Source organism: Bombus huntii, chromosome 8, assembly GCF_024542735.1.
Source record: "Bombus huntii isolate Logan2020A chromosome 8, iyBomHunt1.1, whole genome shotgun sequence".
Lineage (NCBI taxonomy): Eukaryota > Metazoa > Arthropoda > Insecta > Hymenoptera > Apidae > Bombus > Bombus huntii.
This window is the reverse complement of record NC_066245.1, coordinates 6564564-6587408: the sequence shown is the minus strand read 5'-3', so window position 1 is coordinate 6587408 and position 22845 is coordinate 6564564. Positions and strand designations below refer to the sequence as shown.

Genomic DNA, 22845 nt, shown 5'->3' with positions numbered 1-22845 from the left:
TCCAACTACTCACCCTCTCGTCTGTGCTCCTTCGACTCAAGGAAACTAAGTGTTTCAAACATCGATTCACGTTTTACGTGTATTATGTCGGAACATTTTGTAACGTCTAAAAGAGAAAATTGCGTCGCACATTTACATATGTACGTATGTATGTAATTTGTTCGCAAAGTTCAAGATCGCTCGTAAGGACGTTCGTTTCCTCAGATGTGCTCGACAGGGGCGCAATTCTTAGCTAACAATCGACTGTCATAATAATCGGTTATGTTTAAGGAGTCCCCGAACAGGAGAAAATCACCACCAACGTGGAATATCTTAGTCGTGCAATTCGGCTCGTCGAGTCTGCCAGCAGTACGCGAAGAAGCCCGATGTTACTTGTCTAGTTCCTTACAAATCATCGCATTCGGTGGTTTCCTATTCGCCCGTACAACAGCGTTCCCTTGTATACAGTTGTACGTATGTATTATGTATGCACACAACTGACGCGACGGCGACTACACAACGCACGTAGCCGCTACGTAGGAAGTGGAAAAGAGAGATACAAGTAGGTTGGGCTCGATAAGATTGCGGGGTAGCGAGCGAAGGGATTGGAGCCGTGATGGCTGCATTGTTTCTTGCCTACGTTGCTCCGCAGACTGGCTGCATCCTGGCTCTGTGGATTGTACTTTGCGTTTTCGTCGAGTCTCCAATAGGGCGATATCCAACCCCGTCCTCTTTCTTTGCCGCGTCTCCTTCTTCTTTCTGCTTCCTCCACCTCCTTGCTGCTCTTCTGTTTCCACCCTCGAACCTCCCTTCTTCTTTATCTTTCCCACCCCTTTCTCTTTGCTATCCCTCGAGCATCCTGCCGCCATTGACCGGCAAAAAAGCCACGGGGGTATCTCATAATAGCACACCACGACGGAACTCCGCTCGCCTTATTCCATGGATTTACGAAAGTTCAACATTTTTCCACGCTGCCAGCCGGAGAGTCTTTAAAGTACTTAGAAGTAATACCGTGAACGTGTGCAACGTTCGCTAACCCGCGAGCCTTCTGCTTGTTTTTATTCCCGCCACCCCGATCCAGATCTATACTTCCTTCCCCAGCCCTCCCAGGTGTAGCGAATAAACGCTATAAATCTGAATTTACAATTTCCAACGCGGCCGCGTTTATCATCGCGATAACCACCTCTTGGCCAAGTTGCGCGCCACTCTTACCGCTGTGTCGCTCGCACCTGCAAACCGTTACTTCGTAGATAGTTTACAGGATGTTTCTTTAGCTTGAAACATATAACATCTTAACATGTAAATTAGTACTAAGATCTCACCGGTGTACACAGTAAGAGTTTGTACGATATTAATAAAACTGCTACTGTTATAATTGGTTTTCGTAAATTATTGCACTATTTTTGAGATAACGACCGGTTACACGGCAAACGAAATTTAATCGAGTTTGCTACGTCACAACACGTCGTAAGGCTTGAGACGCGCCTAACTCTGTATATCTGCAGAGAAAGGGAAATTGATCCTATTTTGTTGGCTTTCGAAAGTAAAGCGAAGATTTCCTCGCAAACTAAAATAAGTACTCGAACCTTCAAAAATAGCAAATTGTTTGCATCGTAAGCTTGGGAAAGTTGTAGAAGTCACCTGAACATCTATACCGCCATCTTCTATGTATGTAACGATATACATCCTCCTTTCGTATTGTATCACAAAATCAACGCTTCGAAACGAGTTTCATTTGTCATCAGCTTTTATGATCCCTGCGCAACAGCGGTCGGTCGAATCGTAAATAAAGCGTCACGTTGGCGAAACTTTTTAGTGGCGAGACTCTTCTTTGTCACGTTGGATATGCGCGTCGGTGTGGGTTACTCTTTGGATTTCAGCCGAGACTCGAAAATACCAGTTTTCTTCGGACGAGAAACCTAGGGCGCGTTCCTAGCGGGCTATCGAGTTGCTCGCCGTGCAAAAACCACGGCGTCGACAGGAATTTCGGACGAATAAAAGAGAGGAGAGATGCTAAACTACCGGAAAACCATTCGACCATGGAACTAATTCGACGCTCGATTAAACTTTGTCAGGTCACGAACTTTCTTTTCGCCAAAGTGACCGTGGTATCGAATTATACGATTATGGCCAGAGCTACATATCGATAAATGATCGCGAATATCGCGATACAGGAACCTGAAAGCCCGGATACGCCGATAAAACTTCCAATTTCGCCAGTTTGCTCGTGCAAGATTGTTAGCGAGCGAACTCTCTGTTCGGAGACAACGTTCTGCTCTAATTGCATTTGCGAATGTACACAGGCTTCCGAATCCGCGATAAGAAATTTCTTTGATACTTCGTATACAACAGGATGAAGTGTTTCCTTTCAATTGTTCTATCGTTTAGAGAGGGTCTATTAGAAGAAACAATCTTCCCCAACTTCTTCTTCGTATTATAATACGAAAGCCAAAACTACTCCTCGAGCCAACAGACAAACGCGAGGAACTTGCTGTTTCCACGCGAACCAATTCTTCAACATCCCCGCACCAAGCTGCTGTGCTTCGAGTTAAAACAGTCACGTCCCCATCTGGCAGACACACAAGGGGAAACGCTAAATGTCACAGGGAGGAGGCTGGTAACACGACACGGAGTACAGATTAAGCTTTCCTCGAAGAACGTCGCGAGCAAAAAGCGTTCTCAGATTTCTTTCCACGGCGATTTCGTTTCGACGCGAATCATTTCACTCGCTGCGACGAAAGGACATCGAGAAGGGAAACGAGTCGCTGTCTCACGCTCCAGTCGATCGAAACATGGTCCATTAGTCCACGAGCTAAACGCGGTGGCTGCATTTGGTTTAAGGAATGCCAGTTTTAAAACGACTCGCGGTTCATCCGGCTACCGCTGTTTTAATGGACAGTCGGCTTAAAAGGCGGCGCTTTCCTAAAATGGCGGCGTGTCGTGGCGTTCTAACTTTAATGTGACGAGGATGGCAAGTAGCGAGTGAAAGCTTGCGAAAAATGCTAGGTTGGATAATGGCGGTGACTACGATAAAAAGAGGAACCGACAGGTGCCGCAATGGCGAGACACTGATGCGGACCGACTCTCGCAAACTTGCGTTTTGCCTCGCAATGTTGCCTGCGCTTGGAGAAATCAATTAATTTCTCGCTGTCTTATCTCTCCCGTGACTCGACGCTATAGTCTTTCACGACGTTCGCGCTGTCTGCGTGTACATTCCAGCGTGATAAATTAAGTGCATCTTTCGGATAATGGTAAATTGCCGAGGTTGATTCTAATGGATTTCTTGCTATTTTTCCGAGAACAATTATTTGAAGCTGGACTGACTTTATCGATTTGTTTTAATGTATTATCGTTATTTCATAGTTTCTTGGTCAGAAAGATCTTAATTTTTAAGTAGTATATTTTTTTATTTAGCGGTTTGGCGTTTATTTTAACACGTTGCTCATTCGTTTGTCTCTCTTTTTAAATCTTGTGCAACAACTGCAACAGTAATGCTACTCACGAGTAGAATCTAACAACAATAGGTAAAATGGATCGACGTGTGTGTCAGTAGTAGTACACCTGCGTTAGTCAGACCAAATTTCTTGTCAAAATTCATCTCATAATATTCCTGTATATTTTTGTCGAATTTAAATTCTGGTTTCAATTTCTTCGCTGTACAGATACTCTGCTCGACCAAGTCTCCAAAAATGTTCTCCTTCGGCCGTACTTCGCCGTACAACAGACTCCTGATTTCGCTGTTCGAGGTGGCGTGCAACTAACGAACAATATGTTCATCTCGCATTCGATTTTGTGTCTTCTGTGTAGCGGCCGACGGAGCATCTCAACTTGCACTTTGATCATTAGCTACCTATTGTTCCAGTCGCTCATCCACGTTCGACCTATTTTATGTCTTACGAATCAGCAGCTCTCTGAGCTTGGGATGAAGTGCGTCGACCAACCATCGTGTTCGCAGCTAGATCGTTAACAAGGGTTGATTACGATCGCTTAGATAATGATACCGTTCGCCGAACACCATAGCGAGAGAGGAACGTGGTCTCTGGCCAAGTTTTTATAAAAAAAAAAGGTGTTTTTAAGTCCCGAGAAATTTTCCAAAAGTTTAAATCACGCCCCTTCAAAAAACTGCTTCAACTCTTCGGGAGTTCGAAATGAATAGAAAAAAAGAGGAGGTTCTTCGTCATTCAGAGAAGGAAAGAGATGGGAAATTCGAATGCGCGTTAAGAAAATATCGTCGCGTCGGTACGACTCGACATTCAACTTTCACGATGAATATTAAATTACTGTGACAAGGGAAAATCGTTAAAACGTCATTCACAAGTGGATTACGCTTCCAATAAATATCGGTGTTCCTTTGAGTCGGAGTATCTGGATGCAGGAAACACGGCACCAACAACGGTGGATCTGTTTCGAGTATAACGACGATTGAAACAATCCACACAGAGGTGGAAACACCGTGACGTCGCGCGGAAGCTCGCATGGTGCTCACACGACAATGCTCGTAATTAGGTTATAACCTATTTATGGGCAACAGAACGCGCGATGAATGCGCGTAAAAGCTGCGGACCATTCGAAATCAGCTCGTATTTTCAGCGATGTCGGTGTATTTTGTTTACGACTCGAAGCACTCCGCTCGTCGGAGAAACAACCGACGACCCGTGGTGGACGTTTCGGCCATTAGCATTTCGGAAATTCATGATTTATTCATGAAGAAGCCAGAACGCTCGCGAGCGCGTGCACGCGAGTAGCGAACAGCCGAACGAACAGCGGCCTGCCCGCCGCCACGGGAAACGCGTAACAATGCATTATGATTTACTATGCAAAAGGTATGCGTGAGATCGTTATATGTATAAACGATCGCGTCTAAGTAGATGCATGAAATGTTCACTGGATATCTCTGAGATGTGAACGTTCGTATGTTCTCGGCTCGTAATCTTACGAAGAGCCGCGATGGTTCTGGAAAATTCTGTTATAAATCAAGGGTTTCTAACAATGAGAGATACAGGTTTCATCCGTGCTACACTGCCAATATTTGCATAAAATCTGCATGAATACGTGACATAAATATTTCATTCTATTAAGATATGTAAATACCGTATATAATTATTAAACATATTGCCAATCGGAATATAAATATAAATATTTCCAGAATATTTTGCAGAATAAAACACGAATAATTAAATTATCGAATAAAGTAAATAAGTAAGCAATGATCAAAGGGCAAGGCACTGAAATCCTACTTGAAACAAGTATTAAGTCATTTCTACGTAAATCATGGACTTAGAGAAACGAAGATACTACTCTTAATGACTTTCTTCCTTCCTTCCTTCGTTTCTTTCCGTTTCCTTCCTTTATCTTTTCTTTCCCTTCCTTTTCTGTCTTTCTCGTCCTCTTTCTGTGTCGCTTCCGTTATTTCATTTTCTCCGTTATCCTTGTCACTCTATGCCGTTTTTTGCGCTCTTTTGTTTCCTCTCCTCGTATACTAAGCCAGCGCTGCCTCCGTCATCGAAAATCGAACACATTAATTTTAGCTTCACGAAAAGTTAATTGTCCCGCTCAATGATTTACGATAAGGTTCGCTGATCGATAACATACTACAATTTTAATAGGCGTTTAAATTTAAGCGGGTCACGTAGTTAACCAGTCCAACGTTTCCTCCGTGTAATCCTACAACAGTTTCTTTCGCTATATGAATTTGCATAAGTAGTCGCAGATTTTCCACTGTCCTGAGACGACTAAGAAATAAACAACTAGGCCAACAGTATACGGCTATTGCCGTGGTTTAAACCGCTCCACCTGGGTCTACGACACGTCACAGCGGTTTTCTCCGTGGTGTGGAACTCTACTTGCCAAGAGCGGCCAGAGAAATTTCTCCTACATTTGCCGGCCATTAAATATTCAGCGGGACGAAAGTTCGACGGGTCGCGGACCAACGATCCGCGGAACAACGCGACCAGGTGTGTATCGTTGTGAAAACTTACCGGTAACCACGAGTCTGGCGTACGAGGAACTTTCCACAGTGTCTCCGGTGACGCGGTGCACGGTCCGGCATCGATAACTGGACTGGGCGTCGGACGAAGTCACCGAGAACACCAGAAGCTCTCCAGTTGGCAGCATATGATGTCTGTCATCTGAAAACAGATCCATAGCACTGATTCCCGTGATTTTCTCCTAGCTTTCATTCTATATCTTTTCTATTTTCATTCCTTGCCTAACGTTTCGTCTTTATCTTCGTTTCGTTGTCTATTTTTTTCTGTGTCTTCTTTTGTTTTATCGAAATTTCGAACCAATCGTAGCTTACAGCTCGGCGCGGTTCCATTAATATGCAAATTCCTTTAATGGGAAATTCCCGTCGGTGAGTCCGTGTCGGTGGTGCACGCGTCGTAAATTGACGAATAATAAAAATGGGCGGGCGCGTCCGTCCAGGTTGGGAAGGAGCGGTGGAAAATGATTCGGAAACTAGGCCCGGTCCGTTTAATGGAGGCCAACGCTGCAATTAAGCGGTCGAGCAAAATGAAAATTTTGTCGTTGTCTGGACGCGTTGCTGCGTTTGACCGAAATAACGGCCGCCACTATGCCGGGCATAGCCTGCAGGGATGCGTACCGGTTACCAGTTAATTCCATACAGTCGCATGCGGATCGATGCTCGTAAAAAATCTCGCGGGTTAGCTGTGCGTCAATCGTGTAATCTGCGCGTCCTCAACGTGGCTACCTTCCGAGGAGACAAAATATAGCCTGACACTTGCCACGTTGCTTTTGTTTACTATAAACCAACTATTTTTCTTCGTTGTTCCCTTTCTCTTTGTTGGATCGGCGAAGCTCGCAACGGAGGGAGGAATTTTTATTTCAACTAATTTTAAGACACTATTTTACTTAATGTCATTGTAAAAATATTATTTCAGACGACGAAAAAAGTTCTAGATAGCCATCGACAAAACGTAAATCCACGTAAAGTAAAATTATTGTTTCTGCTAAATCGTTTCCACTCGAGCCGAATCTGTGTTAATTATTTCCTTTTGCTGATCCAACTTCTGCTCAAACGCACCGCACCTTATCGGATTAACGTACACAAGTTGCTCTGCCATGCGCATAATGGCGCACACATGGGAAAATTATATTTCGAGCGTATTCGTTCTGAGCGAACTTGATACGCTCGAACGAACGTACCCGAAGTGCACGAACGTACACGAGCGAATTGTCGCAATAATTCCGGTTTTCTGATCGATAATTCTGCGAAAACTCAGCCGCAATGGCGTCGACAATATCGTTCGGATCGCGTTTCACCGATCGGCGAGGATCGTTGATCCAAAAAACGAAATAACCAGACGCGACGGAAATGGAAATTGTATTTGGACGGAAAATCCAATAACAATTAACGGTAAATTTCGTTACAATTCATTTTCTGAAATATCAATGTCAGCGATCGTATCAAAATTTCTATTTTTATAGAAATCCGAGGAACTAATAGCGATTCATTTGGATTGGGTTCGCAAGCACAGAGTGCAGAGAGAACAGAGTCGGGTAGGAGGATGTGCGACGAGAAGGGTGAAACAACGTTGAAAGAGGAACCACGATACGGGCCGCGCCTTCTAATGTAAATTACGCGAAATCGTTGCACGAGTGACGCCACGCGGCACAAAGGGACGCTTTAGCCGCTATTTTTCCAGCTTTTTTCTCTCGGCTGACACGAAATATATTACGTAAATTCCCTTCTTCCGTGACCATTTTCAACGTGGAATGGTCCGTGTGTGGTGTCGTGCGTGACGCGGTAGAAAATGCATCGCGCGAAAATGTTTTTGCCCACGAGTTCGCACCTCGATGTATAAACGACTGCATTTGCTCCGATACAGTATTCATGCTCGTTGTCCCAGCCCCTCGTCTCATTCTCTTCCATTCCATCGGTTTTTCACCCCCGTTCATACTCCCATCGCCGGGTTCTCGCGTACCAGTGTCAATATTTCGTCGTTCGTTGTATCACGCGTATTACCTACTTCCTGGCCCCTCTATGTATTGCATTATTCTCGAGGAAATTGCTCGATATTCCCGCTGTTGAAACGCGACCGTTATAGCCGAAGCGAGAGTAGGAATTCGCGTAAAGTCTGGTTGCACCTTGAGGGCGATTGGTACGCCACGACTGCGCTAAAACGTTGCAACGAAGATGAGAGAAAGCCTGGCTCCTATAAAAATGTCTGGACGGTCTACGATTTCGCTGCAGCCTCGTATTTGCATACGTCGCGCACAGGCTTGGAGAGGAAATTTTATTATCCAACAAATTAGTCGTTGCGGGCGTTAAACGGCCTCGTTTTCGCGAGAAACCGTGCGCTATTGCGAATCGTTGTGAATCGTTGACCGAGTTTCCTAGATGAGAGAAAGCTTCAACTATTGGACGAAGATCGAACATGTTTAGCGATAGATATTTTCCAAAGACCAAGCCAACGATAAATGAGAGAACGGCGGACAAGGCTGACTTATAGCGCGGTTCGACTACTGGCCAATATTTCAATCTGCGAATGCCAGCCTTTCAAGACCGATAAACGCAACGGTACCACTAAAAAATCCATTTACAACGATTTAGTTGACCACTTGTTAGTCTACACGCTGACCGATTCGTTGCTCGTCGTGAACTCCTCGAAATAATTTATCGAACACGTAGCACAAATAACAGTTATAAACTGGTAGAAAACCGATAACTGAATGTCGAAAGTATCGGGTTGCCGGATACCGCAACTATTCGAACCTCTTCGAGAACTTCGATCTCGTAACACAGCCAAGGGCTCTTTAATCCCCCCTGAAAGCTTTAAGCGAAATATGAGAATCGTTTAAGCAGCTTTTCATCTCGCTTTTGTGAGTCATCGAAATGGCAACGAGAGAAGCATCGATCGGTGGACGACGGTCAACAAGAAGTGACGGGCGGAATCGCGGCGAGATTTCCTTTCCGCCGACCGACTGGAAAACCTCGTTTCAGCCGCGTGACTGGAATTTCGTGCTAATAAGAGTAATGGACTGCGGCAAAGGGTCCGCGATATAAAACACTGGCAACAGGGGCGCGGATGGATATACTGACTGGCGCCACGGGGAAATGACAGACTGTCTATTTGGCTGATGGCACGGGATTTAACCAGTCGATTCGACCACGCGAATATTTTTGCATGTACACGCGGAATAATATGCTCGAATAAGCCGACCGCAGCCTGCAACGGCAGAATAGCATGTCGGTGCTATGGTTCTCGCTGGTGAATTATGGAGCCCGAACGTTCTTCAGCCGAAAAAGGACGCCACCATAGAATCAGGAGAGACGCAACGCCAGCAACAGCAGGGTCGGAGAGGCATTACCCGATTTCGCGGATTCAATCTCGCTGCAAGTCTTCACGGAACCCCTGCCCGTATCCCTGCGATCCCGTGTACAACGTGTAACACGCATGAATGGAGATGGTAGATTTCCGGTCGGGTCAAACGAAACATTTTTTAATACCCATTAACCAGTTGAAATGCCATTTAGCCGGTGTAATAATTCTAAAAGCTTCTGGTTTCAAAAAGGATAGCCAATCTCACCCTTCTCTGCGCCTGCCTGCCTACCTATCTACCTACACCCCCATCCTACATGGGGCTACACCGTGTTTTTTCCCTTTTTTTTTCAGCTGTTCCTCTTTTTCTCTCTGGCTGGGACGTGAAATTGAGAATACAATGGCACGCGAACGAATGCACGTGCAGCGGCGAGCTTTTAGCCGTTTGAGCATTTAATCCTGGCGAAAATACCAGGTGAACGCGTATTGTTCCGATATGAGAGCAGCAGTCTGTGTATTCGTGTTAACGTACTACTGGGACATATCGAGATGCCGACAAATTGTCAGTCGGCGTATTAAATACTTTTTTTTTTCATTTCACCCTCCTCCCTTGTATTTTCAGTAAATACAGCATCAAAGACCGTCGACGATAAGCTAGAGCCGCGATAGCAGACGCAAGAGTCCTCGACGCTGCCTCCCACGATCACGTACCGTGAAACGAAACAATCTGACTGACTTATTCGCGATTTTATCCGTCGTAAGCAACACACACGAATATGGGAACGTGTGTGATTTACAAACATCAACGGCATTTGCGTTTACGTTCGTCGTTAATTAAACTAACCTGGCTGGAGGCTATTCGGAATCGGACCTTGATATTTCAGGTGAAACGTGCTCCACATGCTATGGAATGTCGGATAATCGATTTTGCGGTGTATTTCTCTACGAAATTATGATGCAATCGCTTCCAACGAGGTCAACGCGATTTTATCTCTCCCGGCAAACTATAACGGCACATATTCACCGAGGGTTGTTCCTGTGTTAAATTGCTTCTGCGAATCAAATGGTACGTACGATTCACATATTCGTCGACCATCACAAAAACACGTTTAGGCCTCGATTTATTCGATATACGTTCCTCCATGGTGTACCGTCCGTCACGAAACACAGACATTTTCAGTTTTAAGGAAAAGTTGGTCGAACCGTGCGTATGGGCGGTGCTTTTTCGAAACGCGTAACACGATAAATCACGGCTGGATTTTCTTGTCATTCGCTTATCGAGGTTATGAATCTCGCGCATGCCGGATCGCGATAGAACGGACGCTTTAAATCGCGCCAACTTTTCTCGTATAAATCCTTTTCCCCCGCCGCGACAGCTTCCGTTCAACGAGCGCGCTTTCAACGGAACCTCGTGAACGTTCACTATTCAGATTAACAGTCGGCGAGGAGCGAGTCGATTGTTTGAACCTCGCTTGGAAGGAACAGCGGAAAAAATTCATTTTCCCTCCCTGTGATTTCAAGAATTACAAACTCTCGATCTTTCGTTCGAAATGCTTCCAAGCGGACCAACAGTTTCGTTGATTAAAACTGGAGCACCGCTCGGTAAAAATACAAGGATGTCATCGTGAAATAGTTGAAATCGGTCGGTTGATCTTCGCTTTTGTGTCCCTGTTCGCTTGGAAAACGATTTCAACCGCTTCTGATTTGTTAAAAGCCTTTCCCTGGAACTTTCGTCGAGCGTGGGCGGCGGGTGCGCGTGATTTTCGAGACTGTCGTGGATATTCTTATTCGCCGAAGAGGATCGTAAAACACGGGACGACCGACGCTGTTGAAAACTGTTTGGGAAAGTTTCTCGTTCTTGCAAGAGCGATAAATCGATATCTCTTAGGCGGTGTTCGTTTTTCACACGGCTTTTTGCGCGTCCGTGTTATTCCTCGACGATCCTGGCAAACTTTCCCCGGAAACCCGACTCCCTGGAAAAACTTTCGTTTTAAGCTGTCCGAGCTGCAAACTGTCATCGCCTATTTACCGGTTCCGATCCTTACCAGGATCCATGAAAAATTTCCGCCCAAGTCGCAGAGTGAACGCGAAAACCAAAAAATGTGAAGCTAATAGCAAAGTCTGAAGTTTTGCTTTCAGGCTGTTCGTAACCATTGCGCGTCTAACGCTTATGAAATCAATGGATCTCGCGATCTGTAGCGTCATCGTGGTGGCCTCGATTAAAAATTCATTGCAATTCATTGCATTAAACCGAACGTGAAGTGTCAAGCCCGGATTTGCTCGTCGTTCGGTAGACGAACAGCTTACTAACGAGTAACTTTCGGTTTGTCTAGTCGGCGAGTCTCTGAACTGGTGAGTGCTGTGAATGAAAACAGCCCGGAGCTGTTATCACTGCGATATCGTTCCGGCGTCGTTCCAGGCTCGCACGCCGCGTACAAACACCGAGCACCATGAACTGTTTTCCCTTCGATTTACACGCCGTAAAATCCCGATCGAATAACAAAAATTTTTCTTCGTTAAATCACGCGTCGAAAGGTGTAAAAATTCGTAACAAAGAAAAAGAATAAGGTCGCGTTTATCCTTTTACAAGTTTTCGCGTAGTCAGACAAGCGAAAAGAATAAATTCGTTGAATCCCTTTTCACGCATTCTGATATCACCTAATGCGACGTTCTATCTTGATAATTAGCTGGATGTAAACGCTTTTTGCGTTCAAATCCACTTAAATCGAGAGACTCTTCGAATGCATGGACCATGAAACATCCATCGAACAGATCTACAATGGAAAGAGAGTAAACGAAGGGGAAATTAAGGCGAAGAAAGAAAGAAACGAAAGAAAAGAAAAGGAGAGAAAGAAAGACGACATCGGGTTCGGAATCGACAGTGGAAATCCATGGTTGGACGACGGAAGGACTCGGACAGGATACTGCAAAGCAGAAGATGGTTCGGGGTTCTCGGGGCACAGAGGGACGATCAGCCCGGAGCGAATTTGCATTGTGGCCGAACGCTTCGTGTTTGAGCTGCGATGCACAGTTCTCGACTGCCCCGATATTCACTGCACTCTAATTCCCGAGGAGAACCGTCGATACTCTTACTCCTGTTATGTTCCACGTTTTACATTAAATTATCGAACGGAGCGTAATCGATAAGAATTGAATCGGTCTTTCGACAGTCACGAACGACGTTCGAAATGAATGCATTTCGATGCAAGCATCGAACGAAGCGGAAACGAGGATCGCGAAGAAATTGCTGGCAACTTTTGTTCTACTTGGCGTCTACTTCGTGAAATGGATATCGGGTGGCAATCTTATCACGACTTTCTGCTCGATATCGCCAACGAATTATTAAAGTCGCTCGTCTTGCAACTCGAACCGTATCGATATTCTCCGAGTTTCAGTCTTGGTTACCGAGTTATCAGCGACAACACAATTTTTTCTTGATCTTCATTCGTTGGACTTTTACTTTGTAATCCAAGCGACGATCCAAGTTTTCCAACGCTGATAATAATGTCAATAAAAAGAACTTACAGGGACAGGAAGAATCGATTACAGAAGCTTTGAACCGAGATTCGAGAGCGGATCGTTCGCTTTGTAGAACCGAACTATTCTATTATAATCGAGCTAGCTCCTCATCAAGCTCTTCCTTCTGTAGGAAATTGCTGTCGGACAAGGAGTTCGAGTGAGTATCAGAGATACGAATAAGACTGCACCGTCTCCGTACATCTGTATTTCCAACTAATTTTATCGTGACACCGATCTCTAACTACAAAACTCTCCCTCCGCTCAGCTCTTTGCATCATATTCCCTAACTTCTACCGAAATTTCTGCCCCTATTACTCTTGAAACTCGAGTCGCGAATAACTTCTACCTGGATTCTCAAAATCCATTCCAAATCTAACCAGCTATTCTCCAACGCTTCCTCAAACACTATGCCGGTCAAAGTGACGGGAAACGTTCCTCTCGTTACCACAGCTTCCTTAACAAATTATTCACCGTAATTGGCCATCTAAAGCGAGTCTAACTGCAGAGGTGCTGGGCAGTGTCCAAAACTTCTCCGTTGACGTGTCTCTGACGTCGGACAAGCGGAGGGCAAACGTTAGGGTTAGATCAAACAGCGAGGAGAGAGCACGACGTGAAGGCAACAGGCGAAGTCTCGATCGTGCTCGGCCAGGAAAATCCAATCTTGCGATGGAAGAGGAAATGGAAGAAGAGCACGAGACGACGAGGGTGGCGGGAGCGGTCCCGTCTGAATGGAAAACGAATCACTCGGAAAAGTTTTTAGTCGCGTGCAGATCAGCCCGTCGACGTGAGAAAGTTCCCGTTTATTCGGTATAATCCGTTCGAGAGGGAACGTCGGGAACGCAGAAGCGAGTAACCATGATTGAGTTTTTAGTGGAACGTTCAAAAACAGGTTCCAGGAAAACAGGATGAGAAACGAGGGGTAGAAGAAGCCTAAAAAATGAAGTGGTAGAGGGGAGAACACGCAGTTCTACCAAGTGCACGCGTGTTTCTCGAGACCAAAGCATCGAATACGATCTAAACAGCGCGCTCGACGAGAAAACTTTCGGCGAAAATCGCGAGCCGAACTGGCAAGTTGCTTTGTCGGCACAATGTGAGCATTATGATGGCGCGCTGGGAGGAAAGAAGTTAGAAAAGTTTGACAGAACGGCGAAGAGGGGATAGAAAGCGGAAATCTTCGTGACACGAGGAGAAGGTGTTGGAGAGACGCGATGAAATAAAAGTCGTAAAATTTAACGGGCATTGCATTCAATCAACGTTCGTTTGTGATCAAACGAACAGCTTCTTCTTTCGTTGGCTGAACTTCTCCTTGCCTCGTTTGCCGCGCGCGTAATTTCCCCGTCTTGGTCTCGTCCGAGAGCTTTCCAACCGTCGGGGAAATGTAACGCCGAGTTATAGAGAATTCGTCTCGATTAACAATTTCGGAAAAATAAAAGAGAACGCTGTTGACGTCGTCGTGAGCTTTGCATCGTCGTTTCTAACACTGCTGCTGATTGGCAACGTTCTCATAAACTCTTGCACATGTGCTCGACGAGACCCCCCTTTTCCCATATGTAGTACCACAATTCACGTGGGCTTATGGCGTGCAAGAGTGGGCGGCCACGTTAATGTGTATACGTGGATACTCGAATAGTCCCCTCAGACTCTAATTAACTCGGATATTGACCAGAGCAGCTTATATCAGCGTGTGTGCGCGCCGTAACGTGGGCTTTTTTGCTCTGCGCGCGTTCGGCCGCGGTACACAAACGAGGGGAAAAACCGGGCAAAAAAGTGGCTCCAATTTATCAGACTCCTACGCTTTTATCGGTACGCCATTTCTACGTGCCTCTTCAGCAGCGGGGAATGTAAATGTCAAAAACTTCGCAATCACGTGCACCGAGACGTGACATCGGTACACGATACGACAAGGGCTCTTTTCGAATGCGTAACGAGAATGCGTACCAAATCGCGTTTTTCGTTCGAGAAATATCCAACCTTTTGTTCCTGGCATGCACGTTCTCTCGATATCGACGATGCGCGAGTTAGTTCGTTGAACGATCTCAATGGACGGCGAACATCGTTCGTTCTAACGAATCGAATTCGACCAATCCTAAAATCGAAACGATTAAAAAAGGAAAAAACAGAAAACAAAACTGTTGCGTGTATGGTAAACGATTGTCTGAAAACGTACGCTGTAATTATATTAACGAAATGGTAAATTTTGTAAATTAGTGTTTCTGAGAAATGAAACGCTAGTCGCCTATTTTGATGCTAAAATAAAATGAAAATTCTTCAGAAAGGGTAATGGAACAGTTAGCTGGATTTCTGAACGGCTGAAATCACGATGAACGATAGTTTAGTCGAGGGAGATCCGTGTTTGGAAACATCACGAGTAAGCTAGTAAGTTTAAGATACTCGAGACACGTCCGACACGTTTCAGCCTTATCGAACTCAGCTCAATTTATCGCAATATCACTCACCGCTTTTCGGCGTAGGGAAGATGTTATAGGCTGAATCTCGAACCCAGGACGTGACTGCCACGTACTCCTTAACGAACGTCGGTATGTCACACCTGAGCACACCGGTATTTCCAGGAAGGACGTAAACATCTCGCACTTGGACTTCGTACTTTTGACGTACCACTGAAAGAAAGAGCGTCGATATCAGTTTTCCATCGTTAGTCACGTTTGTTCCGTGAAATAAAGTTACTTCTATGGAACGGAAGAAGGAACAAGAGGACGAGTTTACGTAATCGCGGAGATAATGTCGATATTCCAAGGAAAATCGAGCTAGGCAAATTTCCGAGAATTTACTCGATCTTCGTTCGACTTTATCTCTAGTTATACCGCGACAATTATCGTCAGGGTTGTTTTAACCTCAGCAATTCTATTCAGACATCGATATTCACGAAAGCGAATCTCGAGAGCTCAACAGCTTATGGCCAGATATTCCAGACCGTAACGACCCGTCTCTCGTCGTTAACTCCAATAATAATATAAGGCACTACGCATTTTCTATTACAGATTCGTTATTCTACTCGCCAACAACGTCGCTTTTCAACCTGTCTACGACCCGTGCATTCGGTAATTAGTGGCTCCTTCTCGTGTTTTCAATCCAGTTCTCCAGTTATCGCGCACAATCCACCCCTTCTATTCTACGTAACGCAACTCGGCGATTCTTTGCAGAAATTTTCGTTGATTCACGAGCCGCTAAGCGCGATAAGTGATTCTTGCCAGGGCTTGGACGCGATTGTTATTCCCAGCAAAAAACCAACGAAAATCTTTCGTTCGTCTTTTGTGCTCGCCAGGGATTGCGTTGTTTCGTCGGTTTCCCCGTCTTTCGCGCACACACGCAAACATGAAACACGGTAGCACGTACACCGACAAAACGCTCGTCTGTTTCCGGTGGTCGCTAGAAAAACGCGAGTGAAAGCTTGGCAGCGTGCGAGAGGTAAAGCTGGATCTTGATCTTGGCAGTGAGTGTCGCTTGTTAGCCATAAGCGGCCACGGATTCCATGCAGTGCATCCGCGAGCTGGAGGATGAAGCAGCGAAGCAGCGATAAATGTAGTTGGCGCGGCTCTCTCAAGCCGCGATCATTCTCCCATTTTTACCCGCGGCTCGTGGTTTAGAACGTCATCCTGTAGAACGACCGATTACGTATACGAGCGGCGAGAGAAATAGCGGACTACCGGAGACATCGCGGTATCCGATAACGAAAAATCTCGCAGCGCGCCTAGCTAAAAGCGTCACGAAAGTGTTAGGCGAAATGTAAAAAAGAAAGAGAAATACCAAATCGCGAAGTCGAGGCATTAAATGCCCGCCACCCGATACCAACGGAACGTGACGTTAAGTTAGCAGATGGAGAGCGCGGACGTTGCTACAGCTACGCCGTGTTCATGGCGTAATTGCGAGCCACGACACTCCGGGAACGTTCCCCGGCAATTTTTTGCCAGATTACTGCTGTCGCGTGTTCCGTTTCAGCGTCCGAGAAGCACTCTTTGTCCGAACGATTCTGTACACTTCTTTGCAAGGAGCTCTCCACTTGCCGCGAGATATCGCGAAATATAGCGCTCTCGTTATCGTTGCGCGACTGGCCATTTTAAAGATACACAAGATGCACGAAATTGCTATGGGACGGAAAAGAAATAACAGGAAAGAAAACAGAGTCGATGATACATTGGGAGAAAATTATCGAGCAATTTTTTAAGAACCATGCAGATGAAAGTGACAGATTAAGGTAGAAGAGAATAGGGAGGGAATTTCTATGGAAGGGAAAGGAAATAATAAAAAGGAATGGAGAATCAATAACACATTGTGATAAAACCATCTGGCAATTTTGCGAGAACGATGTAGATGAAAGTGAAAGATGATGGAGAATGGAAAGGAAAAAGTCTAGCTTCCGGACCGGAAGGGGAAAGCAATCGGTTGGAAGCGAAGAAATAAAGGTACTCACCGGCCTTTACCGTGATTTCACGGCCCAACACCCTGCCGACGCTGTTCGAGGCTTGACATCTGTAGACAGCCGCGTGGACGTCGTGTCGGTAGGTCTCCGCACTGAATGGCAAAAAATACATTGAACCATTCACCAGCATCTCACGGATGTGAGGTATAGGGAGGACCGGTGACTCGTCCCCCATAAGCCAATCAATCCTTGGCAAGGGACTGCCCTGGGCCGAACAATGGATCATAGCCCCGGTCTCGTTCGAGAATTCGACCGACGAGCGTGGCTCCGAGATCAACACTGGACCCTGACTGTCCAGCACCACACCCCGTCCTGTAACATGGATCGCGCGGCATGTTCCGTTTAGAAGGATCGACGTTCGGACACGCGGAAAATCGAGAAGGCTTTTGGGAAGACGTTAATGGAACTTGACCGAGATTGTAGCGTTAATTTCTGTGAAATTGTATTAGCTGGAAGGTCAGGTATGTGGTCGGTTTGCGAACGACATTTATGAGTAGATATCGATCGAAGTGTAACGTGAATAAGAACAATGAACTGTTGGCGTTGTCGAGTAAAGTGTAGAAACTTGCGTACGTATTCGCGTAATTACACGCAGGAAAGGTATTCTGGCCGCCATTACGCAAGAAGGGGGAAACTTTTTATACGTCCTAGGGGAGATATCAGATTTAAACTCTCAAAAGCAGACACAACTCGGTACTGTGCTGAAAGTACGTATCTGCTTTGACACGATGAACTACCGTAATTAATTATTTACGGCGAAACTTTCATCTAGATACGAATGCAATGAAACAAAGAACACTATGATTTAGCGGTCTCGTTCCTCGTTTCGTATAATTTTACGACGAATTGATATGGACAATCCATTTCGGAAATAGAAACAAGCCAATCGAAAGGTGATCAATCGTTAAACGCTCGAAACTAATCTCGGTAGCGACGTGTCTGGATAAAATACTGGAGAAGTACATTGGACGGAAAGGAGGATATTTTTCTCTAAACGAATAATTCATCCGAAGATGAATCGAATCAATAAGGATATTCGACCGGATAAAGAAACAATTGGTTTCCCAATATTCTCTTGGCCTCGTAGGTAAGATCGAACGAACGGTCGCTTTGCAACTTCTTCGATATTCCCTCCGCGCATCTGCGGTAAGCGGTTTATATTGCAAAATGCACACACTTATATAGCTATGTATGGACGCGTATATCCGGTAAACGCCGAGAAACTTCCGTTTTGTTGCGAAGCATCGAAGGAGCAGCAGAGTAGCTGCACCAAGTATGCAGCAGTAACAGCGGGATCAATCATATTCGATCTCCGTCTTGTCAGTTATTACGGTCTGCGCGCGAAATCATTTGCATTCATCGCCGGGAATGCGGCGAGTTCATCGCTCAAGCGTGAAAAATGTATAATAGGAAATATGTCCTAGCAATTTCAAAGATTTATACAGCGTTCAATTCGTTTTTTAAGCACGAAAACGTTTCAATCCTTTGAAACAAAATGCGATTGCTTTGTAGAAAATGTTACTCGAAACGTTATTCGATTTGTCGCGCGCGTTTCTCGTCGAGCGTTGAAAAGAAAAAAAATAATGAAACCACCGTCGGCATTCACTGTATTCAAATAATGATAACCGAACCAACTTCCCGCCGACGATAAAACGCTCACGTACGCTCATCCACATTCGCCGAATGGCGCGCGAAACGTCGCCTTTCTCCACACCGTGTTCCGATTGCAACATTTACCACTCTCCCACTCCCTCGGTTCGTATCATTTCCTCCCAGAGCGTTTCCTTTCCACAACCCCTGCCTCTCTATCAGCGGGTTTCTCCCCTATATCTGTTCTACCAGGCAAATCTGATAGAGTATCACCGACGTGGCTAATGTCCTCGAAATTTCACGACAATGTTTTTCAGCGATCGGATCGCGACCAAGCGCATAGACAATGCGTACATGAAAACCATACGAGGGAACCGATGTATTACGTAGGGGCGGCGATTTGATAAGCAGAATTTCGATAGCTACGTGAAACTATGAAACAGTTAAAGGTTCATCGCCACGAGCTCTATACACATCGCTACATCGCGCGCGCGTCCATCCAATTCGTGAAAGCGTATATGTGCCGTGAAGACGTTTATATTCGGCGCTTCCTGCCCTGTACGAGCGCGCGGTGCACCTGCGCCGCTGGTTTACAGCTATGCAACCCTGCCATCTAGCTCGCATTTATACATGAGCCAACTCGCTGCTTCCCATGGATGCGTATACATACTACATTCATCCTCACACGTATGGATATATAGTATATTCGGAGTACAGAGTGCACACGTATCGTGTGCATCGGTACATCTGCTGCTCCCAGGGGCGTTCTTCCTTTCAAGCAAGGGGCAAGCAAACTCGCTCGCGCGCTCGTCGAACGACAGCGATGGAAAATAAGGTTAAATTAATACGCGTATAAAGCAGTTTGTCGGTGACAGCGAAGGCAAAACGGTTATTAAGGGGAACTATGCCCGCTGTGAAGGAAAATTGTCCTCGTTCTTCTTGTTTACGAGCAAATTCGATAGAGATTCCGTCTAACTCGATAACCAGTAGCTTCCTCTGATTTCCTGTCCGCGCTTTATCATTACGAATCGTGGATGAAATAAAGACTCTTTGATACTACAGTCGCGTTTCACGCTTTTGGCCAGGATATCGTTAGATATTTTTCGCCCTCGGAATATAAAACTTGGAAACTGTTCTGGTTTGTTTAACGCTCGTTACTCTAATTAATTGAAGCTTATTGGAACGATTCTTCTTTCCGACCGAGTAGTAGGATTAAAGAAAGTCGTCATAACCGAGAAATCGTCATACCGCAGAAAGGAAGACGGTAGAACGAATGACCATTGATCGAAATTATTTGCGCATTCGACCGTATCCGCTTATTGTCGCAGCGTTTCAATCTCTCGATGCGAGACGAACAAAAGCAACGTGAACGTCGGATCCAATTAGCGATTGGAATCGCGTAATTCTACAAAGAGTTGATCAATTCAGTAACACCGCATTTCCATAAGTAACCCTGTTAACGCGTCTCCGTTACGCGATCTAACGATCCGTCTTTAGTCACCGTTCTACAAACCAGCATAAATAAACCAACGAAATAAAACAGAAACGTTGAATAAAAGATTGAAAATCTAAACACGCGAATCGAGAATATAAATACAACAAAATAAAAGAAACGAGGTTCGTTGCCGTATAAATTTCCGCGATTTTTCCCCATAAACTTCGTAATCACTCGTGAAGTTCATCAGAATGTTCACTCGTGAAACGCGCTTTTTTGTCAATTTTCCTAGCCATTTTCCTTCTTCATTTTATTTAGAAGCGTCACATATTTGCCCCCGGCATTCGTGACACGGTCACCGTCCACAGCTCGCCCATATTTGTAGCCGTCACTTGAAATCCCCTTGTGCAATTTTCAGTTAAACGCGTTCAATCTCGTTACGAGCGATGTACTCTCGAGCACGCGCGTACACGTGTTACGCGCAGTTACATGAGACGAACCGGAGAAAAACGTGACCCTATATTCGATGATATACCTCATTAAGGGGAATTGGTACTCAAGTCCCCTATGTTGGGCTCACGTGCAGCACGAAACCAGGCATCGAATGTTAACGCGGTGTCCAAATAATCATAGGGTGGCAAACAGTGAAAACAGGAAGCGATAAATCGTACGCGAGTAATTCCGCGACATCGCGTTTTTATCTTTCCACGCGGACGCGTACAATGCGCGAACGCTCGGCTCTCATAGATGTTCTCATAGATGTAGCATCCTTTCTTCCATCCTTTCTTCTTTCCTCTCATTCTTTTTTTTTTTTTTTTTTTTTTTATACCACTCCACTCGTCGACGCACAACGAGGAAGAATGCACTGTTCGGTAGACTAGTATGACTACGTGTGCGAAGCTAAAGGAACGCGATACGCGTGAAACTATCGGCGAGGTGAAGCGTAGACGGTCGAATCGGTAGCGTGAGAAATATACTCTCCATAATTTCTTTCCTTTCTGTACAACCGGTCGACAAAGACGCAGTCTGAAAGTTCGCGCCATATATTTCGATGTACGCGTTTGACCAACTAGCCCTTATATTACACCACACGAATTCCGATTCCATGTACATCGAAGCTCGATAGAGGTTTCGACCCCTTTTCATTTCCTCGTTCTGAGCAGTCCGAATGCCCACTATCCTACGGCTATCGTACGTTTACGGTATCTATCGGTTGGGTCAACTGTGAAATTTAACGAACAGAATGGTAATTGGTCTCGTGACGCTGGATTTGAAACGCGGACAATAATGGTCCATTTTCTTTTTCAAGTTACACGCATGGAATACAAAGAGTCACGAGTAAACGACTTTCGAAGGTATACCAGGAGTTTCTGAACGTTCGATAAGATGCTCGTTTAAACATTGCAAAGCAAGACGCGTTGCCGAGAGGTATGAAATTCAGCCATCGCATCGGCCGATGAGCATCTGCTGCCACGCGCATAACGGCACGTATAATACGTGGCTTCGCGGAACAGGATTGAACGCGGCTTAATTAATCATGGTGAAATTCGGCTCTAAAACTTGTTTGCAGTTGCTCTGCCTCGGGCGACAAGGTTAATTTCGGTTATGCGAGGGAATATTCAGACGCGATTTAGAACGAACTTTCGCCTGTCGACCACGTGGATCGTTTGCATGCCTCCTTTTCCGCTTCTTTAGAATTTGCTCGAGACAATCTCGGATAACGAGAGAGCCGCTCTATTTTCTTCTTTTCTTTTTCTTTTCTACGTCAGTCGATAATTGCGTAACGAGAGGAGGCGGTGAAACTCGATGCGTTTGCACGAGTCACTTCCGGTATTCCGTAATCGTCGGATAACTACATTGCCAGAGACAATTATACGCCGACAATGTGCTTGCCGCAATTACGAGCTGCTATCTCTCTTTTCCACGTTGTGACGCAACTATTTGCCGCTGTATATTTGCCTGGCATTTACAGAGTGTCTCGGAAAATTCCAAATATTGTGAAATCTCTGGTGCTGTCGTGTAAGCTCCTCGTACGGCTGCCGGGTCGACGTCCATGCCGTTAATTCGCATTTCGTGAATTCAACGGTTGCAAAGCATTCGTCGTATCGTTTATACATCGACGTAGTTTCACGGCACGCTCGCACCGTTGACTCTCTTATTCTCCTTAGAGAGTCCTGCTTTTGACGCTGTCGCACATGTTATACGCTCGCGCTACTTGATACGCTCCCACTTCATCATGCGCGCTGTGTTCTTGGTGATTTCGTCGGTTAAAACGCTTCCTGTGTTTTCGGGCCGGGGAATATCTGTTTGCAACGAAAATGTTTCTGGATCGCGTGGAATGTTAAGCGGATATTGGAGTTCTTTAACTGTTTTGTACTCTGCGCGAAAAAGGAGGGGAAAAAAGCGGAAAAGAAAAGGGAGCATCGTTTTCGAAGCAAAAAACATTTTCCACTTCCCACGCGATACCTAGAAAAAGAAAAGAGGAAAAAACACAACTTTTTAAACAAATTTCCAACCAACGCAAACACTCTGCAACATAAAGTTAGCCGAGATATCCCAGACATTCGAGTGAAACGAAACGGAAGTCACGACATTTTCCGGGA

General features: G+C 45.4%; 1 protein-coding gene across 8 annotated transcripts in view; it reads right to left on the bottom strand.

The window, feature by feature from the left end:
- The window catches only part of LOC126868826 (cell adhesion molecule Dscam2-like), a 134367-nt gene that overhangs the window by 45972 nt on the left and 65550 nt on the right, over positions 1–22845 (bottom strand). For all 8 annotated transcript variants that reach the window (XM_050624735.1, XM_050624730.1, XM_050624737.1 and 5 more), the window contains 3 exons: positions 17209–17529; positions 15236–15397; positions 5958–6107 (listed from right to left, as the gene is read on the bottom strand). In XM_050624735.1, the coding sequence (XP_050480692.1) occupies positions 5958–6107; positions 15236–15397; positions 17209–17529 (633 nt within the window). The remainder of the gene's footprint in view (positions 1–5957; positions 6108–15235; positions 15398–17208; positions 17530–22845) is intronic.